At 43.9% G+C, this 25381-nt stretch overlaps 1 protein-coding gene across 6 annotated transcripts in view; it reads right to left on the minus strand.

The window, feature by feature from the left end:
* The window catches only part of TEAD3 (TEA domain transcription factor 3), a 112568-nt gene that overhangs the window by 23554 nt on the left and 63633 nt on the right, over positions 1-25381 (minus strand). For all 6 annotated transcript variants that reach the window (XM_048496714.1, XM_048496712.1, XM_048496715.1 and 3 more), the window contains exons 2-3: positions 21980-22234; positions 4109-4173 (exon numbers count right to left, since the gene is read on the minus strand). In XM_048496714.1, the coding sequence (XP_048352671.1) occupies positions 4109-4173; positions 21980-22115 (201 nt within the window). In that variant the 5' untranslated portion in view covers positions 22116-22234. The remainder of the gene's footprint in view (positions 1-4108; positions 4174-21979; positions 22235-25381) is intronic.

The following is a 25381-nucleotide window of genomic DNA, read 5'->3' on the forward strand; positions in this document are numbered from 1 at the left end:
CATAACATTTGTGATTTTCCAGACCTGTAGCACAGCTCTGCTCTCCACAGTTAGTCAAAGACAGATGCGCTACTTTCATTTGCCTCAGCAAAAGACTGAATTGATCCCTTACATACAATCCAGGATGCTGAAAAATGTTTCCACTTAGGAACTGAAATATCAGAGTGCTTCTCTACCACAGGGCCTTAAAACTGTTTTGCTGCTACCCAGGAATTTGAAATATTTTTCAGTGGGATTGTCTTCATAGAGGAGAAAAGAAGGCAGATGTAACTGCAGGTAGCATTTCAGAAGTTTACTCTTGCTACAAGAGTCATAGGCAGCCTTATCCAAACCTGGAAATGGTGGGCCATGGGGGCTGAGGTGCTGATGCCCCGCCACCTCCGAAAAGGCATTTCAGTGGCACAGGGAGCAGAGAAAAGCCCTGGACCTCCCCACTGCTGAAAAGCTCCAGAGGGCTGAATGGATGCATGCCACAGAAAGTGTGGTGTATGTCGAAGGGCCAGTGCGCCGCACAACTGGCCTAAACTCTGGGAGGGAGACAACAGGAATGCTCCCCCTTTGCTGGTGCTCAAGCAGAAAACTAACGCAGCCCCACCGTAGCCCAAACTTCCAGCAGTGGGGTTGTGGGGTGCCCTGGTGAAGGCAAACACGCCAGCGCAAAGCTGCACCGCTCCCCTTTGGATGGGGCTGTAAATGTTAAAGAATCTAATTTTAGGCACAAGGGTGTGGAATGTTCTCCAATTTATCACTATTTTAAGCAACTAGAGCTCTGGAGGCAGGCATAAAGCTATATTTCATCACCACCTCTATGTGACAGCCCTCTTGTTTGTCCAAGGCCCTGGGCTACTTTTGCAGAGCAGGAATTGTCAGTTAGCCATGAAACTGAAGCTCTGACAAGTAGGTAACTGTTTTGGATAGAAACCCAACTCGTATTTGGTGCAGATGTGCTTCAGAAGGAATCTTTGCAGCGATCACAAAGCATAGATCTCCACTACACAAACAGAATCAGACTCTTGCATTTGCTCCAAGTATCTTTTGGACAGTTTTAAGCATTCTGGGGCAAAGACCACCAAGCAGACTAACTATTGGTCTGTGTCACAGACATGTGACCTGTGTTTTGCCAGTGTAGAGGCAGTCATCTACTCCAGGTGGTCCCTTCTATATTTCTATGAACACAGCAGTCTACCAGAGCACCTCTCCAGTGATTAGCAACGTGCATGACATGTAACAAGCCAACAAGCAGGAACAGCACCAAAGTGAAGTCTGCCCTCTTTTACCATCTTTTTGCATCTATCAAAAAGCAACAATCAAATTGAAGGAAATGAAGACTGTGGTATACTACTGTTTTCAGTTACCCGCAACCTGACCTGTCATCAGTAGCTCCATAAATTCTGATATTAACAACACTTGCGGAATTTGTGGATCGTTAAAGCATTTCTCTTGTACAGTGACATCAGAATGTCACAGGGGCACCAAATCTAGGGGCTGGGTTTGGGTATACAGAATAACTGCAGGTACAGGTAAAGTTCCCTAAAGCAAAAGGCCTGCAAGAACACTTTCAGTCAACCATGAGCATAGTGGGAAACCACTATGGGACATCAGCACTGATATGGCCTTGGCACTTGCAGTTTCACAGTGTTGCAAAGACGATAAAGGACTCAAGGTCCAAGAAAAGTCAGCAGACGTAATCACTGAAAATAGTTTTTAGGCTGTTTTTTCTGCATATCCTGACTTTCATAAATATATTCATTGTGCATTTCATTTCAGATGTCTATGTGATTATATTCCTCAACCCATCACAGAATACAGAAGTTGCAAAATTGGAATATAGATGGACCCGCAATTAAGTAAGAGACTGAGTATACTGGTTGCATGTGTTACAGAGGTATTCTAGACGAGGTGTTTCATCTGAAATCTTGTCAGAAACTTCCTGGATTCCAAGAAAACATTTACAATATCTTATTGTTAGATTATCCTTGCTGTACAATATCAAATAAAAGAAACATACCCATTGCTGTCAAGAGGCCTGCCTGTATGAGGATTTTTTCAGATCTCAGATGGCCTCATTCAGGGGATTCTACCCCACCCCTCAAAACCCACATGGCCTCCCTGCTAATTGATCTCCTGGTAGTCTGCAGGGCAGAGAAAAAGCATTGCAGGACAGATGCACGCAGTGCCTTCCCTCAATTGTGTTCCCTGAATTTCCAGCTGGGCACAAATATACTGAATCAGAAATGGCAAGGGTGGGGAAAGAGACTCCTATGCTCAAAGGGCAACAAGGATCCAGCAGTGATCTCTACTACAAGATTCTTTTTGTATGATCAGCCACTGTTATAAATATAAAGAGGTAGTGCAATCTGTATCACTGCCTGTGATTCTATGATTTGTAGTCCATTCTGGGTCTCTCACACAAAATCTTTCATGTCATTAAAGCTGAAGTTTCACTCGGGGCTCTTTCTGACCACTGTTTAACATCCTTTACTATGAACAGCTTTTAAAATTAATTACCTATGCACATAAATTTGAACCAGTGAACCCATGCAGATATTCACTTAGACTTATGTTTATTCCTCGTTGGCAGAGATTTTAACTTTCTGATACCAAAACCTAGTGACTCACAACTCTATTTCAATGCTCCCTATATATTTTGGGATACACCCTATAAGAATTATTATGTATAATTCAGATTCAGCAGCTATTGCAAAATAAATTCTATCCTAACAATCTAGGAAGAAGCCAATGTATAACATGGGCAACATGCAAAGATTAGTCCCAGAACAGCAGGAGACAGAAGTGAAGCTTGAAAAAATACATGGACTGTTGGCAAGTGCACTGATAAAAAAATTATTTGTAAATTTTGGATTTGGGTTTCTTTAACCTGGAAATTTTCAAAAAATCAGCTTTACTTGGCTGTTACAGAAAATTTTCAAGTTAAAAAAACCTGAAATTTTTCAGCCCCCCCCCCCCCCGCCCGGTTCCCAATCCCTCCATGTTGTGCTGATCTTGCCCAGTGCAGTATAGAGCTCTCTCTACCCAGAGGGCTTGGAGAGTCTCGCTGGGGGGGGCGGGGGGCAGGGGGGGGCAGGGAAGATCTCCAAGCCATGCTGATCCTGCCCAGTGTGGGATGGTGTTCTCTCCTCACGAGGCTTTTCAAACCCCAGATGGCTTAGAAAGCCTTGGTGGGAGACAGAGTTCCATGCTGCACTGAGCTTGCCCAGCTCAGTATGGAGAGTTTTTTCTTCCTCCACGTCTCTGCTGGCTCTTAAGTCCACGTGGTCTTGGGAAATGGTGCCAGGGTTAAAAAGCTGAATATTATTCAGCATTTTCAGTCCCAGGTGTATTTGGCTTTTCAAATACACCTGGGGGGTTTAACTGGTAAAAGAAAAACCCGAAAAAAAGCCAATATGGTTTTATCGAATCACCAAAACTAATGAACGGGCAATAAATAGTAGACACTATTCTGAACTTCTAAGGGTCTGAGCAACATTTACAGCTGAATGTACAGCTAGACACAGAAATCAGCTGTCCATAGTCTATGCTGGTGGCCACCTTCTTTCTGAGATAAAACCACATTAATCCCATTTCTACTGTCCCTTTGGCCATCTATCAAGTCCACGGCTTGGTGGCAAACCCTGTATATACTTCTGCTTTACAGCATTCTATTAGGCTCAAGAGGGCTCAAAGAAGAGAATTTTCAGATGACTGTGCTTACTGCTTACAAAAAACACAGTTAAGATAGCATCTTTCCTATAGCAGCTCTCAATCAAGGATGTAAACCATTAATCAGGCAGATGTTGACTCTCATAACACTTATATGAGCCAGGCAATTATTATCCATGTCTGGAAGAAAAAACTGGCAGAGGGTAGTGAAGCATAGGTCTGACTGCACACTAAGGAGACAGAAGAAAAGCCTTGAAGTCAAAGGTCTCCCCTTCATGTTAGTTGCCAGCTGAGGTGTTCATCGCCCGACTCAAGAATAAATGAAGTTATGGAAGTGGGTGATGCATGCATGAAAACAGACACACATGATTTCAGTGGGCCCTCATATGGTGTTCCTCCTTGCTACAACTACACTCGTTTTTTCAAAAAGCACCAAGGACATCTTTACCTGTTTTCTTGTCCGTGTTTTCCCCGTCCGTAACTTGATGTACCTTGCTATTAATTCATTGCGACCTAAAACAAATAAAACAAATAGAAGCAAGATGAAAGCCAAAATTCTGCCTTTGAAGCCTTCAACTCTCTAGTATGTGAAAAAAAGCCCAGATTTAACTTCCCCTGCACACTCAGTCTATAAAATACTGACAACAAGATTCCTGATTCAATGACATTTTACCAGAAGGTGGCACTACTACAGTGGTTGTCAAAATGTACAGGGCAGCCATTAAAAAATCTGTGCCTAAGGCCCTGCTTGTTTATATAGTGAACAAGACACCTACAACCCTCCACAGGACTGAAACTGAATTATGCATATTGTACACTCAAAGCAAGATACAAACCTGGGACACCCAGAAACCTAGCAAGAAAGCCACCTCTCCCACTGTGTTAGTTAGATTTCCTCCCACTGTCTTGGGAGGAATTGAAGACTAAGAGGCCATTGCTTAGGACCGTTTTGGGAACCTGGAATGCTTCTTGCCCAATTCCAAGGCACTCCACACTCTCAGTACAGGTGAATTCTTGACTCTTTTTCCAGAACATCTAACTGACTTCCCTGGCCTTCTCTTGTATGACTCCAGAAAGATGCTGCAACATCAAAAGTTCACAGAACTATTGGATAGTGGCACAGATTCCCTGCTCAGAGTTTGGGGTTCAGTTTTATGGCCATCAACAGGACACGCTCCCTACAGAATGTTTTAAGTGGCACTGGCCTTTTAAAAAGCATTTCCCATCCTCCTCATCCTAATTTGAAGCAGAAGAGCTTTTGCTCCACATTTTACAGGCCAGCTGTGGCCAATCTAAATTCAAACGTCAGAGCAGCTGGGAGCTTTCTTTTCCCGCATCCCCTCCCCTCTGAACACAGTGGGGGTGGGGGGAGAGTGGAGTAAGGAAGCACGCCAGATTTGTTTTAATGGACCAGATGGTGGTGGCTGAAGCTGGCTGAAATGCCCTTGCAGTTAACTTCATATGTCTTTTAAAACTTTTAAGAAACTTGAAGTAACGGTGGTTGTTCCGGCAATGCCCACTCTGCTGTGCGTTCTCTTCAAGGCAGGCAGTAGATTAGAGCTTTGAGAACAGGCCTCTCTGTCAATTTCCCCCTCCTGTCCACCCCCGCTTTTCAACAGACAAGGCCAGGTGCACAAAAGGGTCAAACAGCACTGTGCGAGATGGACAGAGAGGATGGTGCCATACTCTGAAGTTAACAATGCCCTCCCTTAAAAATCACATACACAGCTGGACAGTCCCTCAAACCCATGGTGTGTCTCTTGATATGCATTGGAGGCAGGTCTCAGAGAAATTGCGGGGGGGGGGGGGGGGAGTTGGCACATAGTTTCATAAATCTCTCTTTACAGTTGGTCTTTTTACAGATAAGAGAAAATATAATTTCTAGCCTGAGAGGCCAAGTAACAGCCCCTTGAATTTGTGAGGAATGGTCTCTGCCACTATTGTAGATATACCCAAATCACAAATATTCATTTTAATATATAATGTTTAATCACCCCCCCCATTCACAATGTGGAAAATGATTGGGGGCGGGGGGGAGAAAACTAGTTACAGATTGGGTATAAAAGCTCCCAGAATCATGCCTGGCTTCCTGATTGACACCATGGCGCCCAGAATTCCTCATTCTCATTCTGTTCACATGTGGATTTTAGAATCAAAAGAATTCATGGGAGGCTGAGGAAGTCAATGGTGGTATGTTATGGGACAACGCAACTCAAGGGTGCCTCCATATGGCGCCGCCTGTACTCTCAAGACCGTTTGTGTGGTTGTGCCTACAGACTGGGGAGCTAGCTAGCGAAAATCTGACTCTTTGCCACAGCCAGGTCCTCCTTTTCCTATCCATGTATGCTACAAAACCCACATTAGGCACAAGCTGCAGGCAAAGGTTGGCCACTCATGACCTAAGGCCATTTTGACAAACACCAATGGAAACAACACACACACATGTAGATAATTTTACTGAACACCAACATTCAATTTGCCTCTTTTCTCCTGCTTGCTTTGTACTCCACATTTATATGAGTTAGCCAATCATTAATGAGAACGCTTCAAACTATTCTTTTTGGTTGGATCTCTCCCATGTGGGGTCTGACATCACACTAGATCAAAGCAACACCCCCAGGGGGGAAGTGTTTTAAGTCAGGATGTCCAGTTCCTGTACTGACTGAATCACTTTTTCCACAGATGCACATTGCATGCCTACTACCTGGAAGAACAGAACTTGGCTTTACAATTTTTTCTCCCGATGGACTTAAATATTTTATTTTTAGAAATTTTGATTCTTAGCATAAGGCAGGCCTATCTGAGTTTTAAAAAAAGGAAAGTGTGCAAAATTACACAGAGTTTGTGATGCCTTTTTGATAGGTAGACTGCTTGCTCACTTTCTTGCAGTATCACAGAGCTGTTGAGAAAATGGCAGCTTTCCTGTCCGCAGAACTCACCAAGGCCTGTTGATCAGTGGATTTCCTGGCTCAGGCCTTATTTAACTGTTGTAGTGCTAGCATAGCAACACTAGCACATGTCTTCACATGCATGCTAAAGGGCAGCACACAAAGGAGTTGGTCCTTTTGTATATGACTTGCCCAAACCAGAGAGTCTGAAAGGATGACCAGCCTTTGCATACCTTTACGAAGATGGGCATTTCGCAGATGACTAAACTGATTGCTGAATTTCTCCCTTTGTTTAATTGGCTTACTAAATTGCTGATTTGATAGGTTTAAAAACCGTTACATATACTGACAATTTTTGCAACAACTTGATTTTAACAAATGATTTCATGGACTAATGATTTTTATGGTACTGATTTATCTTGATTATTATTGTTCGCCTTTTAAATACTCTTCTTCTATGTGTCAACTGACTGTTTTACTGATTGGATCAGAGGTGGGATCCAGCAGGTTCTCACAGGTTCCCGAGAGTAGGTTACTAATTATTTGTGTGTGCCGAGAGGGGGTTACTAATTGGTGATTTTGCCACGTGATTTTTGCCTTAGTTACGCCCCTTCTCTCAGCAGTAGTGCGCAGAACTTGAAGCAGTCTAGCAGGAGGTGCACCGGCATGCGTGGCAGCCTGCGCCTGCGTGCATTCATTTCCGGCCCAAGGACCGGCGCAGCGGCTGCATCCTTGCCTTAGCCCCACCCCCATTGTGCCCCGCCCAGCCCCATTGGCGCTACACCACAGTTTGAATCCCACCACCATGGGAACCTGTTACTAAAATTTTTGGATCCCACCACTGGATTGGATGGATTCATACTGGCCAACTTCACTCATTTAATGTATACCCATAAATATACATTTGTCAGGATGCTGCACTGCTGGAGAGAAAGATGGCCAGGAGATTATCCCTGCTGAGACAGCACTAACAACCGACAGGGAAGGTGAGAGACCATCCACAGCCACCATCATAGTGAGTTCACCACCCTGTTGCTGAGCCTCCACCTACCGTCAGTCCCAATGGCTGCCACAACAGCAGTAGAAAAAACACACAGGAAGCTCCTCATTGCCTGCAATTCTATCCTTGATTCCACATACTGGCCTTTCCTTAGCACATATCTGTCCTGCATCTAGCATCAAAGGCCGAGCTTTTCCGACAAGAACTTTCTTATATCATCATGAAAGATGACTTCAAAGACAGTCTTAACATCTTTCCCTGTCTAGAATTTGAGGAAACCCATAGCTTGATCTGAGCTGCTGCCCTGGAATTACATCTGCAATCTTGTCCCGTATGAACTGCCTCATAGTCTTCGACTGATTGAAAGCGTTGATTAGTAAGCACTCAGAAACTTGACTCGCTGTTGCTACTGCTTTGGTACCTTGCCTGAAACTCTCACTTCAGAGGCTCAGCGTGATCAGCTCTTCCCAAGATGCCATGATCTTCTAGATGTTATAGTTGCTCTCGTGTCACTGTAAACTGTCTCTAGGAAAGGAACCACTTCAGGACGTTAAGAGATATCAGGTCTGAAGGCAGTTTGGCAGGCAAGCATAGAACAGGAAGGCAAGTAAATATGGGCAGTCCAAGACAGGCCAGTGTGTTGTTCAAACCAACAAAACAGGTTAGAGTCTGGTGAAACCATACTGGCTCCTTGTGTCACTGGATGATCACCACTGCACCGCACCAGAGTACCTACCTCCATTAAAAAAACTCTGCAGTGATGCAGAGAATAGTGTGCTTGAATCTGAGTGCTAGAGCTCCTAAATTCAAAACACATGCTGTCTTAAAGAGAGGACACTCTTTCAGTGCTGTTGTGCCCAAAGAAGATGTTCATGGAGGTATCATGCAACTTTAAATTGGCTGCTTTATGGGTGATCATAGGTCAGTTTGGTACAGTGGCTGGGCAGTCAGACTAAGGTCTAGGAGACCCAGGGTCAAAACCATACTGCTGTGGAAGCTTGCTAACATGACTTTGGATCAGACACATACAGCCTAACTAACGTCACATAGCTGTTGAAAGAATAACACAGGGGAGAGGATAATGTTGCAACACACTTTAGGTCCCCTTTGGGAAAAAGTGGGGAATCAAGAACTAAATAAACACATCTGCTGACTTCAGTTGATAACTTCACCTGATACAGTCAGTTGATAACTTGCTGGAATTGACTTCAGTAGTATCAGTGCTTGCTATTTTACCAAACAGATAAACATGCCTAGACAATAGCTTTCTTATGGAGGTATTAAGTGCCAGATTACTGAAAGACATCACAGTTCTTTTGTTTCATATGCCTCGCTGCAATAGTCAGTACTGGCCATTGCATTGCTAACAGGAAACCTGATTAGACAGACCATTGTGTATGCTTACATGATGATAAGCTGTGGTTGATTGTTGTAACAAATTAATGAGATTGGGATTTCTATTTTAAAAAGATGAGCATTAAAACTGTGAATTGGATCCACCACTTTAACACTGAATGAAGATTTTCATGGGAATTGTAATAAACTCTACAGTTGAGGTAAGCAAACACAAAAATGGTGGTAGTAGCATATCACTGCAAATTCCCCCCATCACTGTTAGTTCCCCACTGCTGGGGGGGGGGAGTTTGGCTGGGGGCTGGATGGGGGAGAGAGGGAGGGCCATGCAAGGCGGTGGGCCGGGTGAGGTGGCAAGCCAAGGCTGTGTGAGTGTGAATGGGGTGGGGGAGAGAGGGAGGCAGCAGGCCAGAGTGAGCCAGGGCTAGATGTGGCAGCAGGTGAGGTGGTGAGCTGGGGCTATGTGAGTGCAGTAAGTCTGGCGGGGGGGGGGGGGAAAGGGAGGTGGCAGGCTGGATGAGCTGGGGTCATGGGAATGTGGTGGTGAGGGTAGGTAGTGGACCAGTAGAGGTAGCTGGCTGGGTGAGGCAGTGGACCAGGTGAGTAGGGGCCAGGCGAGTTTGGCTAGGGAAAGCAGGGGGAGTTTGGCCGGGGGATGGGTGTGGGGGGGAGAGGGAGGGGTTGGGCCATGTGAGCTGGGGCCCTGCAAGGCAGCATGAAAGCAGAGGTTGGTGGGTGGGGGCATAGGGGAAAGGGCAATCGAATGCGCCCATGTGACCAATGCCACTGGTGTTTGGGTTAGGGGCCCCTGCCCACCTCCTCCCAATAAATGCTACTGAGTAGTGGAAAGGTTTGAAGACGCAAATGAACTGCGAAGCAGGTGGTTTAGGTGGCTACCTATCTTGGAGCTTTGGAGTTTTCGAGTTTTCCCACATACACAACAGGAACCACATCACAACGTACCACATCACAATAGGATGGTTAAAGGACTGTAGCTTGAATTTGCTGCTTCAATGTAAAATTGTTTTGATTACACGCATGGAAATATTGATTAGCTTAACTTTTGTGCATTGACTAGGAAATAATACTTCTTTTTGGAGTGGTTGTGTATTATGGTGTTTTTTGTGGGGTTGGTTTTTTGCTATTCTTTTAACTGTGTACCTTCTCAAATCTAGGTTAGGCTGAAGAATATTGGCTGCCTCAAGGAGTCCCACTGAGCTTGATCTGAGTGGGGATTTGAACCCAGATCTCTCGAATCCTAATCTAACATTCTAACCTAGTATATATTGTCATATACTAGATAGATAGCTAGATGGTTATATTTATATATATAATATATATATTCCGGTAGTTCAGACTCTGAGTGCAGCGTAGTCCAGTGCAGCGGCTAGCATGCCTGGTGAAGTAGTCCACGGGGACAAAATGAACAATATAAGGGGGAGTGCCCCTGTGGGAAATGTAAACTAGAAGAGTAGTACAGTAGAGGAAGGTAAGGACTGCAACTTTCTCTGCAGCTGTGTGGGAGATCCTGACCACATCAGCCTTCTACTACCAGTCTTCCTCCGGCTGGGGTGGTGCAAATTAAGAGGCCTCGAAACCCTCTTTATTGAGGCTGCAGTGATGCAGTGCTTGCAGAAGTGTCTGAGGCAGCTGTAGGCACCAGGCAAGGGTTTGCTGTTTAGGCTGCCCCTCCCCCAGCTGCTGTCAGTGCCAGGAGGAAGAGACTTCTGACCTGTCTTTTCCCTGCGCTTGGGGAAACGAGAGTCTCCAGGGTGTTGTGTTTGCTTATTTATTTTCTGTACATTTATTTCCCACTTATCAGCAGACCCTGGGCAGGATGCAATCATAAAAACACCATTAAATACCATCATATAAAACCATCCTACAAACTCCTTAATCAACCATCCCCATCCCCCCCTCCTAAAAATACATACCCACCCAGCCCACGTAGAGCCCACCCAAACAGACTTCAGAGTTTGGCCTAGGGCTGGGGCTAAACCAGGAGAGAGCTGGCACTGGTACCAAAAATAAAAGGGAGTATAAGGACGTTGCAGGAGCTGGAGGAGAGACTAGGCTCCCCTTCTCCGGTTCCTCCAGAGCAGCGGTTCTCAACCTTTGGGTTGCAACCCCTTTGGGCGTCGAACGACCCTTTCACAGGGGTCGCCTAAGACCATCAGAAAATTACAGTTATGAAGTAACAACGAAAATAATTTTATGGTCGGGGGTCACCACAACATGAGGAACTGTATTAAAGGGTCGCGGCATTAGGAAGGTTGAGAACCACTGCTCCAGAGTCTAGTAAGCCTTCTGAGGAACAGGAGAAGGGGCTGGAGGCAGCACAAAAGGAAAACATGGAAGTGCACTCTGAGATGCTGCCATCTCAAATCCTTATCTTTTCAGCATCCCCTTCTGCACCCCCACACAATGTGTCTGCACTGAGTCCCTCACAAATGCGAGGACCTGCTAGTAAGTGTGAGTGCCCCATTCCTCCACATCTGGAAGCAATTCCAGAGGATGGAGGATTCCTGTTTTGCACAGTACCAACTGCGTAGGGCTAGGATCTGTTGAGGGAAAGGCCTTTCTTGATGACAGGCCTCAGGAACCATTTCAGACAGTGAAATTCTGTCAGACAGGGCTTCTTCTTAGGGACAGAGGAGCTGGTTGAGTGGCCTGTGGCTGCCAGCTAGTCAAGAGGGAACTGCTCCGCAATCTCCACTGGTATTTTGCTCTCCAGGTCTCCTGCTGGGAATGAATGCCAAGCATCTCTGAAGGAAATGTTTGGTGAAGCTACCACTAAGGTGCCAAGGGGTGAGCAGAAGCAGACAGGGTCACTTGCCTCTTTGGCAAGATGATCACTTTAGATGGGCAACCTTTTCTGCTGTTGAGGAGGCCAGGTTCCACAGTCTTCCAAAATTCCCTGATACATGATCCCTGCTCACATGAAGCTGAGAAGAAATGTGATATCCTCTCTGTTGAGGTGCCCTGACCTGGATGGCTCAGGCCAGTCGTGATCTTGTTAGATCTGAGAAGCTAATTAGGGTCAGACCTGGTTAGTAACTACATGGGAGACCACCAAGAAAGTTCAGGGTTACTATATGGACACAAGCAATAGCAAACAACCTCTGAATTGTCTCTTGCCTTGAAAATCCCATGGGGTTGCCATAAGTTGACTGCAACTTGACAGCACTTTCCACCACCCCCACTCTGTTTAGGGCTGCCAGGGCCCATGTGGAGGCAGAGTTGTCCCACACATGTGGGGGAGTTGTGCAGTTCACAACCAACATTTAGACCTTCTCTCAGGTGCAGCATGTGTACCTCTTGTTGACTGTGTACTAGTAGCAACCTGAGGATATTGTGGGTCGGGGTGGGGCAACCAGTGCTAGGCAGGGTGAAAAGGAATGACAGACCAGTTATTGCCAGGGCTTGCTCCATGTCAAGGTACTGGACAAGGCACACATGGTAAGCAACATATCTGCCACCACTAAGAAGAAGCTACTGGCATGATAGGCAGCAATGCCTCCATGGGTGACTGACAGTGGTACAGATATTAGGGCAGAGGTTGAGAGCACAGGCAACCACTTTCATGTGATAGTAAATGATGCACTGCATTTGAGTTTTGCATGGAATCCCATACTGGACACTGTGACTTGTGATTTCCAGCAATCTCTGGAACATCATGAGTTACTTCTTACAAGTGTGAAGGCTACCCATCTGCTGAAACAACAGTAGGAGCTGTTAGGTATGCCAGAGCACTGCCTGATCAGAGATGTCAGAATTTGTGGAACTCGACCTGTACCATGTTTGAGCCTCTGGTGAAACTACAGTGTCCTGGCCAAGGTGGCTCTGGAAGGCACCACTGTGCAGGGACAAAGACCATCAGCAATGAGGAGTGGCTAACTCTCTCTGAGACAGTGGAAGTCTTTAAGTTCTCTGAGAACTTCACTAGTGTCCTCATCTGGCATGGCAAACCTGGGTCTCCTCACTCCTCTGATCCAAATGCTTCAAAGGAAGATGGCCACCTTACAGGACATGCAGACATTCTGCAAGAGAACACTGAATTCTGCCTGGAATCCCTCACCAAGTAAAAGGTCTACATGGTTGTGACCATGTGTTATTTGCACATCAAGGGAAGCCTTGCCAAACCTGCTGTGTATGTGGGGGAGGGGGCACGGCCTCCAGGAGAGGAGGAGGGGGAGGAGGGGGAAAGTAGCTCTGCTGTTCCCCCCACCACTTCTCCCTTTGGACAGTCCCCCCACAGCCAATCCCAGGATAGCCATTGTAGTGGAGGCCATTGGTGAGGAAGTCAATATCAGTGGGAACAGGAGATGCCCAAGCCAGGGTTTGCTGGACGCAATAGTGAGGGACCACCCATCTGAGCCCTATAAGTTGCAAGCTAATGATCCAGTGAGCTACTAGGCCACAAAAAGGCAGTCAGGCCAGACCTCTCTCATGACTGACAGGCTCCTTCTCTTGTGCCTCCAATGCAGAGTCGTAGTGAGGGGGAACTGTGTCCAGGGCATGTGTGTGCCCTGTGCCCCTGCCACATCCCCACCCCAGAATGCCACCACCACGCCCCTGCACTGGCATGCACCTGGGGCAAGACGCCCCCTCCCCAACCCCCTGGGTGCTACGACACTGTTCCAATGAGAGTGCAGAGTGAACATGCTTTTCCCTGAGATGGCTAACAGTGTAAACTTGAACTTTTTGTGTCTGTTCCCCTAGAAGCTTGAGCAATTGGTCTTCCTGAAGCTCAACGTGCCACTTTTCAGCTGCCCAGCTGTGGACTTTCAGAGTGAGTGAAATGAGCACATGCTTGTGTCTGTGCCCTTTCAGAATGTGTTGGGGGAGCCAGAGGAAAACACTCCTCCCAAAATATAGAACTCAGAAGTAGAATGAAACAACAGGGAAGTTTTCCTATTTGACTGGCACTATATAAAATCCACACTCCAAGTTCTATTCTAAAAAGAAGACGCTAAAAAAGCCTCCTTAACTGAATGCTAGCTGCTGTACAGTGTAGGGAAACATTGGTGGAACTCAGATCTCTTAACACAGTTCTGTGCAGAAAATAAATAAAGTGTCAAAAATGTAGCTCTCATCACTCTCATAAAGAAAGCCTCTCAAACATGTCATTGGAAAAAGAGATGCTAGTAAAGTAGACAAGTATCTCAATCAAAATAAACAGAAACCACAGATACTCCTAAAATGAACCTTATGCATGCTGCAGTTGTGGTGTGTTTTGTTTTTACAGGGGATGGGGGAAACACCAGTGATGAAGGACAGCTACAGTTCTGAGATTCTTCCTGTTTGCTAGTGGCAGAATAGGGTGCAGAGAAACTTAGGTTCCCATTTTCTGAGTCCTCCATTGAGGAAGTGACATTAGTGCATGTGTGTCTGTGCCAGCATTTTGCAGGTCTGGCAGGCTGCCTTGGTTCTGTGGTGCTTGCCACATTGGTCCTGTTTTGCTCAGCTTCTGCAACATTCATTCTCTTGGACTTCCAACAGCGTCCTTTGCTTCAGTTTGTTTGGTTTGGTCTCTGGTTTGAAATTGGTTGTGTTGGGTTTGCCATATGAGCCTGTGGGTCTTCTTGAATTTTCTAGTTTGATGATGGTTCTTTTGGACTTTTTGGATCTGTTTGCATTTGGAGGAATTTGTCTGGTGGTTGCTCTTTCATGGTTGGCTATTGCCTTACTTGCCCTGGAGTAAATATGGGACCCCCCCCCCCCCCCGAGACATCTTTAGATAACAAGAAAGACTAGGCTCCCAGCAATTTTGGTGAAACTTGCTAAAAAAACCAGCCATTCCAGAAAGAGCCCCCTCTTTCTGGAACAACTGCAAACACAAACAAAACAGCAAACACAAACGGAACAAGAACAGAATAACCCAGAATACTAATATGGAAACTGTTCCTGAAATCCAAATATAAAAAATACTAATTTCTTTGAAGTGTACATTCCACAATCTAACCACTATACATACTGTCTTTTCCTACAATGGGTTATTGTTTAAGCTCTCTTGGCCTTTAAGGACTAGACTAGATGCTACACAGAAGATTCATGTGGTTGTCTCATGGCAATTAAAAATTTTTACAATCAACCTTGAGAAGCTATAAGCAGAGCAAAGGAACAAAGGAAGCAACAGGGGAGGAACTGCTTAAAGATACAGGGACCCATCTTCTCCCTACTGTGGAAAAGTAGTCTGGGTGGGGCAATCTTGATAGAAATAGCTGCTAGAAAGGATTAAGAAGCAACTATTTTGTATTATTCTTTTTTTAAAAAAATCTCCTGGAGATCATTACAGTTCCCAAGCACTAACTAGTATTGCAGTAAAATAGAATAGTTATCTAGCTCACATGGTGGTTGCAAAGTAAATACACTCATGGCTGCAAAGCGTTTCAGCAAATTATAACTGATACCAAACACCTGATGAAATGCAATACCAATAGTGCCTATGCACAGCTCACAGGAAACCCTTTTGTAATCCCATCTCACTTCATGGCATTTGTATTGCTGTCTGTGCCGGCTGTCTGCACATGGGATCTTCCTTCTCTAGGGCACTCTCCCCCCACCCCGCCCCCACCAGCAGGCACTGTAGAGCTGTCTCTGCTCAGCTGTCTCAAGCCTCGTGATTCACCAGAGGTTATGCCATTCCCTCTTGGAGGGCACGTCCTCCTCCAAATTACCACATTCCCCAAATTCCTCTTCTCTGACACCACCACGTGAACCAGTTGTACAGCTCTGTTAAAAATAACCTTGTGGGGCAATCTTCCAGCCAATCAGCATTCAGCAGCATACCAGCCCTGATAAAGTGCAACTCAAGTTACACCTGCTGTCTGGGGCAAGCACACAGCCTCCCGTGCGCCTGGCTCTACTCTCTAACCCGCCAGGAAAGAAAGAAATGCCCTTTGCCATACACGGACCAGACCCTTTGCTGTCTGCCTCTCCACTCCTGCACATTGGCCACTGTTCAAATGGTATAGGTTACCACAGGTCACAGCTCTCCCTCCTTCATCTCCTCAGCCACTCTTCCCAGCAGCTGGGAGATCAGGCCCAGTGTCAGTAACTGGCTCGCACTTAGCCAAGTATGACCCATTTACTGTGGGCGGTCGGCTGGCCTAGTCAGTATTCTGGGATTCCTGGGCCTCCTACTTCTAGCACCTGCCTGAAAACGAAGCTGTCTTTGACCTTCCAGAAACCCCCTTTTCCCTACTCACCCACGGTAAGAAAGAAGAAATCTCTCACCAAATTCAGTCTCAAAACTCACATTTGAAAACTGCTGCTCTTATAAGAGTGCTAAAAATGCTTTGGCAACCAATTTCTAGGCTTTTTGCATTGTATTCGTAACATCTAAAAGCAATAAGCTAGATTTTGTGGAAATTATGTCTCATAATAAAATGGCTGGTCCCTTCAATGATCACAAAAGTAGAACAAGAAGACTATCTATAGATAAAGTAGGGATTTCTACATGTAAGGGGGAAAAATTAAAGTAACCAAAAGGAAAAGGAGAAAAAAAGATACTGCTGAAAACTGAACATGTTGTATGAGGGTTAGAATGTTAAAAGCAGTCATGTACCAATTCAATGGAGAGAAGGGGAGGAAAGTTAACTTGTTCAAGCTCTTGAGGATACATATAAGCCAAAACAGCACATTTTGGGCTAGGGATGAAATTTCTAAATTGTTTCCTCTTCCCAGGATTCCTTCAGGCCCCCAAGATTGTAATATTTTTATAACGAAAAGAAATGGACTCTAAAACATGCAGCTGAAAAAACTTCATACAAAGCAAATAACGTTAAGTACTATACATTTGGGATTTCTCTGAATGGTGTTGCTAACCAGTATTGTTCACACGTTCTTTATATACTAACTGCTCATGTAGAGGAATTTGTGGTTGAATCATTCCAGAGTTATCTCCTCTCTAGACTGAGAATGCTCACCTTGGTCTCCACTACAAAGACAGTCCTGGGAATTTCTGGAGTGGACCCTACTATGTTTGTCTGTGTGAACACAACACAGAAGCAGACTATAAAAGCTTCCACAGTTCATATTCCTTGCTCCAAGTTCCATTAAGAGCATTTGACTTTTGGCAGCTTCTCTGGCAGGTCTCAAAATGCCAGCTAGAGTTCAGAGACCATTATGGACAGCAAATACTGTACATACAAAAAAGCAGCTGGAAGAAAAACACTGCATAAATGAACTTGAAGATCTTCTTTAGCCAGCCCCTCAAGGAAATGGGAAATGGTAATGCTACTCTTGATACTGTATATCTGCCAAAAGACCTTGCATCAAACAACACTGCAAATTTCACTGGGAAAAAAGAGAGAAGTCCCCATAAGTGAAAGAACTGGCACAACAATGCAGTGCTTCAAGAGTTTTCTCTCTATTTTTTAGGGATGGAAACAAAAGAATTTGGGCTTTAAAGAGCTAATGGTCCCTTTCCAGCCTATTATCCCTCAGACAGGTCTAGAGGCAAACAGACCATCTGCATTGGAATTAATTAATCTAGGAATCCTTCCCCCCCCCCCCCCACTTGCTTAAAAGTTAAGCGCCTGTCCCCTTCCTTCCAGTTATACTCTGGGAGGGAGGCCAACTGGAAAACTTTACTCAGCTCTATTCTTATTGCAGATGTAGTCTAGAAAAGATTACGGAGAGTGAAGAAAAGCAGAGGTGGGGCACAGTGTAAAACAAGGTAAAAACAAGCTTCTAAACTGAAAAGCAGGCAAATTAAAGACAGAAGCAGAACAGTACTGCTGTCTCTTTAAGCAACTGCCAGATGTCTCCAAGTGGCTGGAAAAACCAGTTTGTACACTTTGGTTCGACTAACAAAGGCCAAGCTCCCCAGCGGCACTCCAGCTATTTCTGGAGAAATCTAAAAAATGTGCTTCTTTGGAAACTTTCCATCCCTGCTTCTGTCACAGAGACCCTGGCCAGGGGAGATGCTTGTGAAGTTGCTTACATCTTGGCCTGCAGAGGGGAGCTAAGGTGTAACATGACTGCTTCCCCTTAAGTTGCTGCTGCTGCTCCCAGGAACTTGGAATGGGAAGTCATTTCGTTGTGTTTATTGGAGAATGATGAGAATTTTAAGGACTCTAACTAAACCAGAAATAGAAGTGAGCTGGTTGAAAACAGCTTAGGGCTCAGCCCTAGAATTTGGGAATTAATAACACAGTGCCTCTGAACATAAGCAGTTTCCTCACCAGAGGCAAGCACAGCTTGTTCACAGACGTTTAGGAAGAGGGACGGATTTTTGACAGCAGAGAATATCCATGCCAGGCTGCCTCAGACCTCCAGGCCTTTTTTTCCCCTTGTCTGCTTTTTTTTTTTTTTGCAAAATTTATATCCCACCTTCTGCCCTCACAAGGGCCACCAAGGAGGCTAACAAATTATAACATATATAATAAAATCATATTCAAAAGCATTTAACCGTTCCTCAAAACACACATAATTAAACAATTAAAAACAGAGCTAAAATACAAACAAAGGTATGAAAACAATAATTAAAATATTGGTCAGGAAGGAGGGATCGCTGAGGGAATGCCAAACAAAGCAAAGAAGTCTTCACCCACTGACAGAAGATGGCAACAGAAGGAGACAGATGAACTGAAAGAAATTAACCGCTGGAACGTCTAATGCCTATAACACAACTTGCTTCACAGAAACATTGGTAGGGAAAAGACATCTAACTGAATCTGGCCAGTCATTTAAGGAATCCATAAACAACGCACACATATAGGTTGTAAGGTGCCCTTAGACATTCAACTGGGAGCCACTTTATCTTGAACTTGTTGATGACCCAACTATCTAGGTGTGGTCCAATTGTGAGAAACTGTCCCACAGAACTGGCACCAGGAGAAAGACTCACACAACCAGACCTCGCCCACGTGGTCATTAGTGTGGGAGCTGCTCAGGGTTAATTGGCTAGGAAAATGCCTAATTAGTACCTTGTTCCCTGTTCCCTAAAATGGAAGAGAACGGGGGTTATTCCTCTGGGTAAGGGGGACAAAACACTTGAGAAGGCACAAACATACTTCCTTGACTCAAGAAGGTTTCTCTGCCACTAGAAAATGGCAAATTTGTACTTAAAACATAAAGCGAAACTCCATCCCTATCCATAACTCACTAGAAATGGTCATTAATTTAGCATTTGTCATGGGATCATCAATTCCCATAGAGATAATTATTTAGGGTCACAAACACAGGATTCTGACATTGTAAAACAATTGTGCAAGTAGAAGGAAGCATTCATTCCACAAGAGCAGAATACACAGATCTGAAGAGCCAGGACCTAAATTTTACAACAGACAGTAAAATCTGATTAAAGGAACTAGTCTATTCATAATCAGCAATCTGATAAACTGTAGTAATAGCCTAGATTTTTCCTTTCCAGCCAAACAGGGACAGGGGATTTTAATGTATTTCATTTTCCATTTAAAAATGTTATTTAAACAGAATGTGATACAGTATCTATCTATCCTTAGAAATGGCAATTCTAATGATAATACACATTGTAAACCAAAATTGAGATTTCTATAATTTCACTGGTGGTTGTGGGTTTTCCAGGCTGTGTGGCCGTGGTCTGGTAGATCTTGTTCCTAACGTTTCGCCTGCATCTATGGTTGGCATCTTCAGAGGTGTTTCACAGAGGGAAGTTCCCTTTTCATTGGACACAGTGTGTCACGATTTCCCTCTGTGATACACTTCTGAAAATGCCAACCACAGATGCAGGCAAAACGTTAGGAACAAGATCTACTGGACGACAGCCACAGAGCCTGGAAAACCCACAACAACCAGTTGAATCTGGCCATGAAAGCCTTCGACAATATATCTATAATTTCAGTTGGAGTGTATCGAGGACAATTCAGATTCTACAGCCCACTCATTTTAACAATCTCTCTGCTGTATGAACATTGAGTTTTGCTGTTCAAAGCAGGACCAACCCCACTATTTCTCAACCCCAGTTAATAAAATATCACCTCATTCAAGCCCCTGTCCTCAATGGTGACCCAGCCTAGATAAAGCGTTGGCTCCAAAGATACACTGGTGGTCACCTTGAGCAAAAATCTGACTCACATAAGCGTTCATTTGAGTACAGTGGTGTCAGAACTGTGATTTCAAATGAACTGATGGCTTCTACATTACTTTGCTCTTACAAGCAGAACGCTTGTACAAATAAAGTTTTTCTCAAAATGTCCCCTGGAGTATTTTTGAAACCAACTCACACAGACAATATACTTATTACTTCAAGATCTGACATAAAATCATTCAATTTTACACTTAAGAGAATGCGTTCATAAACCCAAAGATGGAACAGGAAGACTCTTAGTACTGAATATCCTCCAGAGAATTTTCTGGGGTCACTCACTAAGAAGAAGAGTTGGTTTTATACCACAATTTTCTCTACTTCTACTTCTCAATTGCCTCCTCACCAAACAGACAGGTTAGTTAGCTGGGGCTGAGAGAGTTATGAGAGAACTGTGACTAGCCCAAGGTCATCCAGCAGGCTTCATGAGCAGGAATGGAAAATCAAACCTAGTTCTCCAGATTAAAGTCCACCTTAACCACTATACCATGCTGGATCTTAACAGTTATAGTTAAGTATTATAGAAAGTGTGGTTGCCAATGTCCTGGTGGGGCCTCGAGATCTCTTCAGGCTAGACAGAGCAATTTTCCTGGAGAGGATAGTTTCTTTTGATTGTGTATTCTATGGCATTATACCCTGCTGTCTCTCTCCAACCCAGTCTTCACCCCGAAATCTCCAGGAATTTTCCAGAATGGAACTGGCAACCCTAATTGGAATATCCTGTTCTTCACCGTGCGTAAGGAGACCGGTTTGTGATGTCACTGGCTTAAGTAGGGCCCATTAAGTGTGAAATTTAAGAGGATACAAAGGTAGGAGTGGCTCTTTCATTGAGATCATAGATTCAGCTTCTCTCATGTTGCAGCCTCATAATGAGAAGGAAAAAAAGTCATTCATTCAGGTCACACTGTGGCATCAAATAAAACCCTAATACAAGGAAGATGGTTATGATCAAATCTTGACAGAGAATGAAGTGTGTGTGTTTTTATGACCTGCATGATAGGCAAGATACACCTCCTTTCACACCCAACAGCAGGCATGTAGGTTCTTCAAGCAGACAAAAATCAATCTCTCACTGACAGGAATTAACTTACCAAACCAGTCAGTCAAGCAAGGCAGAGAAAAGAGTGGGAAGGAGAGAAGAGGTGAGGCATAAGGGAGTGGGAGGGATATATAGACTGAAGGAAGTACAAAGGAAATATGACTCAACAACCTAGGGAAGAAGAGTTCAGTGTTACCCTGGAGTTCTTTATTTGCTTCAAGATGGACACCCCCACAAACACTTCATCACCCTTCAATATAGCCTTCATGTAGGCCATCTCCTTCATATCCAGCAAACACAGAAATTAAATACAGCAAGAACCAAGATATTAAAGCCAACTGAACAGAGACAGACTGAGACGTCACCCCCCACCATTTAGCCTCCAAGGCCTTTGTGTCAGAAAAACGTATTTCAACTTCAGAATATTTGTATGATTATCTTAGAAACAAATTCATACTCCCGCATGGTGATCTCACTACCAAGAGTTGTAAGGATTTAATATGTCTCAATGCATGAATAGGATGGGCCCTAGACTACTTCGGCATTTAAGAAATTAAAATGTCACCTAGAGCATCGGAACTGCAGATTACAAGACTGTCATCCATTTAGCCTCACAATAGTTTTTCAAGATAAGTTACCAAAAATGAAAATTTGTCCACTGTTACCCAGCAAATTCCACTACTTACCCAGGAAGTGAATCTTGTTCTCCCATCTGAAAAAAATAATATCCATGCTGCATGCACTTCGTCCTGTGGGCCGCTACACTGTATACTCTCATTCGATCATCCTGGTGCTCATTATTCAACTGTTCTAAACCCGGCACAGTTCCCACTCCCTTCTATTTCACTAATACAGAGATAGATGCAGGTGGTAATTTCGATCAATTAATTGATTAATTACAATTAAATCTTGTTTGAAACCAGGTTTAGGTCACACAAACATACCAATGTGACCTGGTCACTCACCATACATCTTGCCCTCATCCGAGAGGATAATCTTGCGCCGGCCACAGGGCGGGTATATCGCCAGTGCCTCCTGGAAACTCTGTTCAATGTCTGGACTCCACACTCCTTCTGCATCATTGTCCAGACTCTTATCCATCCCTTCCTGTCCATCTTCTCGCCCCTCCCCGGGGCTGCCGCTGGCGTTCCAGCTGTTGGAAGCTATTGTGATGGCTGCTCTGGGCTCTGACCCTGAGCCCCAATTGGCAACTTGTCAATCTGGATAAGGGCAAAAAAAGAGGTTACTGATTAATCAAACCACCAGTGCTGGTCTTTCAAAAACTTTTTTGTGCTCTCCCTCACCACTTTGAATCAGAAGCAAAAGAGAATCAAGAAGAAATGGCGAAGTAAGTAATTACCATATATACTCACATATAAGTCGAATTTTTCAGCAAATTTTTTGTGCTGAAAAAGCCCTCCTCGACTTATACGTGAGTGAGGTGTATTTTTAAAAATATTTTAGGGTTTTTACTTTGTCGGCCTCCAGGGGGCGCAGCTTTTAGGCTAGCAGCACCACAATGTCAGGGTATCATCAGGTGACACTCCGGATGATACCAGCCATGTTTGGTGAGGTTTGGTTCAGGGGGTCCAAAGTTACGGACTCCCAAAGGGGAGGCCCATCCCCCATTGTTTCCAATGGGAGCTAATAATAGATGGGGCTACATTTTGATATATATATATCCTTTCCTCATGGCTCAAAGTGGTTCACTATAATAGTTTAAAACATTTTCACTTTTTTGGACTTTTGGTCCAAATGTGTAACATGTATAGAAGCTTGTCTAGCACAATCAATTTACAGATATAACTATAGCAACAAGATCACTTCAGTACCCCATGGCCTGTTCACAATGTCTCTGAAGTCAACCAAGAAAACCCATAAAATTGACCAAATTTGAAGTTTGGATGGTAACTTACACCTAAAAAGTTGTTACTTGCCTGCCCACAATTGTGTGTGTATGGGGGTTTGCACTAAAAAAAGGCTTTTGACTCCAGCTTGACCAAGAACACATTTGTTTCACCTGTCAAGACTTCAAGTTGGCCAAGCTAGATGCTAAATATAAAAATAAAGTCAGAAATGGCTAGAAGATATATAGAATACAAGTTAAAATACAATGGAGTAGAATGAGTACAGCCACAGTGATGTCCTCAAGACCCCTAAATATCTGACTCCAAGGAAACAGAAGGATATTGTGTCACCTGCCTGAAAAAAGAATAATTAGAACAACTGTATCTGAAGTTTAGGCAATAGCTGGCATTAGCAAAGAGCCTCACACCAGCAGAGATACCAACCCCCCCCCCCCCCCAGACTTCACATACATTACAAAGCACGGAATAGGTCTAAATAAAATCTCGAGGAATTTTGAAAATATTAACTTTGAGGTAAATTTAACTTATATAGCTGTAGAGAAAAAGTCTGAAATGCTTATGCAGTTTAATTAATGCTTCAAAACTGGAGTGCTTGGGAAATAGTTTCAATAATCAAAAAGGATTTTCCTTAACTTTGCAAAGTTCCTAATTACTCTCCACGGAGCCTTACACCTTTTAGAGGGAGGGGATTCTATTCAGACAGTGCTTTCTTGCCTTATTATTAGCAAAAGTGAGGTCACTTGTACCCCTAAGGATCATCATGGGCTGCCTCTTGTGCTGCTCACAGAAGTAATGTCAGTGATGGGAAATTCCATGATTATTTGTAACGCAGCATCTCGGAGTCTGAATACGTACCTCTGCTGAGCGATCTTAGCAGATGCTGGCAAGAATGGTATAGGCAATCGCTATCATATTCATTAAAAATGAAATGTTTCTGATATTATGGTAACAAGTCATCCCTGAAGGGTCACACAGATTAATTCTTATTGATCTACCAGTGTGTATTTTTATCTAAAAATTAGTACAAGTGGCTGGACACCAATATTTCCTTGATTCAGAGAAAGAAAATTATTTAGATTAATCACAGGATCTACAATTTCTGTTGTTTTACATCAATAAATGTAAACATGTATTCTGAGTGCAAGTACAAAATGCTACCGGCCTCATTGTACAAATTGGAATAAAGTTCACGCGTACGTCTATCTTTTAATGACTGCATCATCCAGAGATCACTTGCATGTGAGAATAAGAAACCACACTATTAGAATGTTCTTATAAAACTTTCCAATGACTTCAATTTGCACATCCCGCTGTGAGTCAAAGTACCGTATATACTCGCATATAAGTCGACCCGCATATAAGTCGAGGCACCTAATTTTACCACAAAAAACTGGGAAAACTTATTGACTCGCGTATAAGTCGAGGGTGGGAAATGCAGCAGCTGCTGGTAAATTTCAAAAATAGAAATAGATGCCAATAAAAATTACATCGAATTATGAGGCATCAGTAGGTTAAATGTTTTTGAATATTTATTTCAAAGAAAAACAGTAAACTGGCTCTGTAAGTGGAAAAGAGGGTCAACAAGAACAATATGGTCTCAACAATAACTTTAAAGATTACAAAACCTTAGCTCAACCAGCAACCAAGCTAAAACCACAAGAGTTAAAATCCTCCAAAGCTGGATTCCTCATCATCATCTGAATGTCCAAATGTAACCCAACTTAGATTTTAAGAGGGATATTATCCAGGGAAATGGAAAATCTACTATTAGCTTCCATTGTAAACCAATGGGGGGGGATGGGGCATCCCCTTTGGGGATCAATAACTTTGGATCCCCTGACTCAAACTTCACCAAACCTGGCTGGTGTCATAAAGAGACTCTCCTGATGAGACCAGCTAGGTTTGGTGAAGTTTGGTTGAGAGGGTCCAAAGTTATGGACCCTCAAAAGGGTAGACCCATCTACTAATAGCTCCCATTGAAAACAATGGGGTATGGGGGAACCTCCTTTGGGGGTCCATAACTTTGGACCCTCTGAACCAAACTTTACCAAACTTGGCTGGTATCATCAGGAGTGTCTTCTGAGGGTACCCTGAAATTTTGGTGATGCTAGCATAAAAACTGCGCTCCCTGCTGGCCGGCAAAGTAAAAACACACAAAAATCTTAATGACCCGCATATAAGTCGAGGGGAGCTTTTTCAGCATTAAAAATGCGCTGAAAAATTCGACTTATACATGAGTATATACGGTATATCTATGCACAGGTGAATGTTCAGGCCCGTTTTCTGATGCTGGTCTTAGCAGATTATGAGCAGGGTGCTCTCTCATATCTCAGACAGGGCTAGACTGTGATACTGATTAAAATAAGCATTGCTCCCAAAATAGAAAAATGGAACTCCGTGTTTAGCCCCACACACTTAAGAATGACACAAAACTCCTAAGAGTTTGTCAGCAAACTTAGGCTGTAAGTTAACAAATGGTAGAAGATGTGTAAATAGTAC

This window comes from Sphaerodactylus townsendi, linkage group LG05 (genome assembly GCF_021028975.2).
Source record: "Sphaerodactylus townsendi isolate TG3544 linkage group LG05, MPM_Stown_v2.3, whole genome shotgun sequence".
NCBI classification, from domain to species: Eukaryota; Metazoa; Chordata; class Lepidosauria; order Squamata; family Sphaerodactylidae; genus Sphaerodactylus; species Sphaerodactylus townsendi.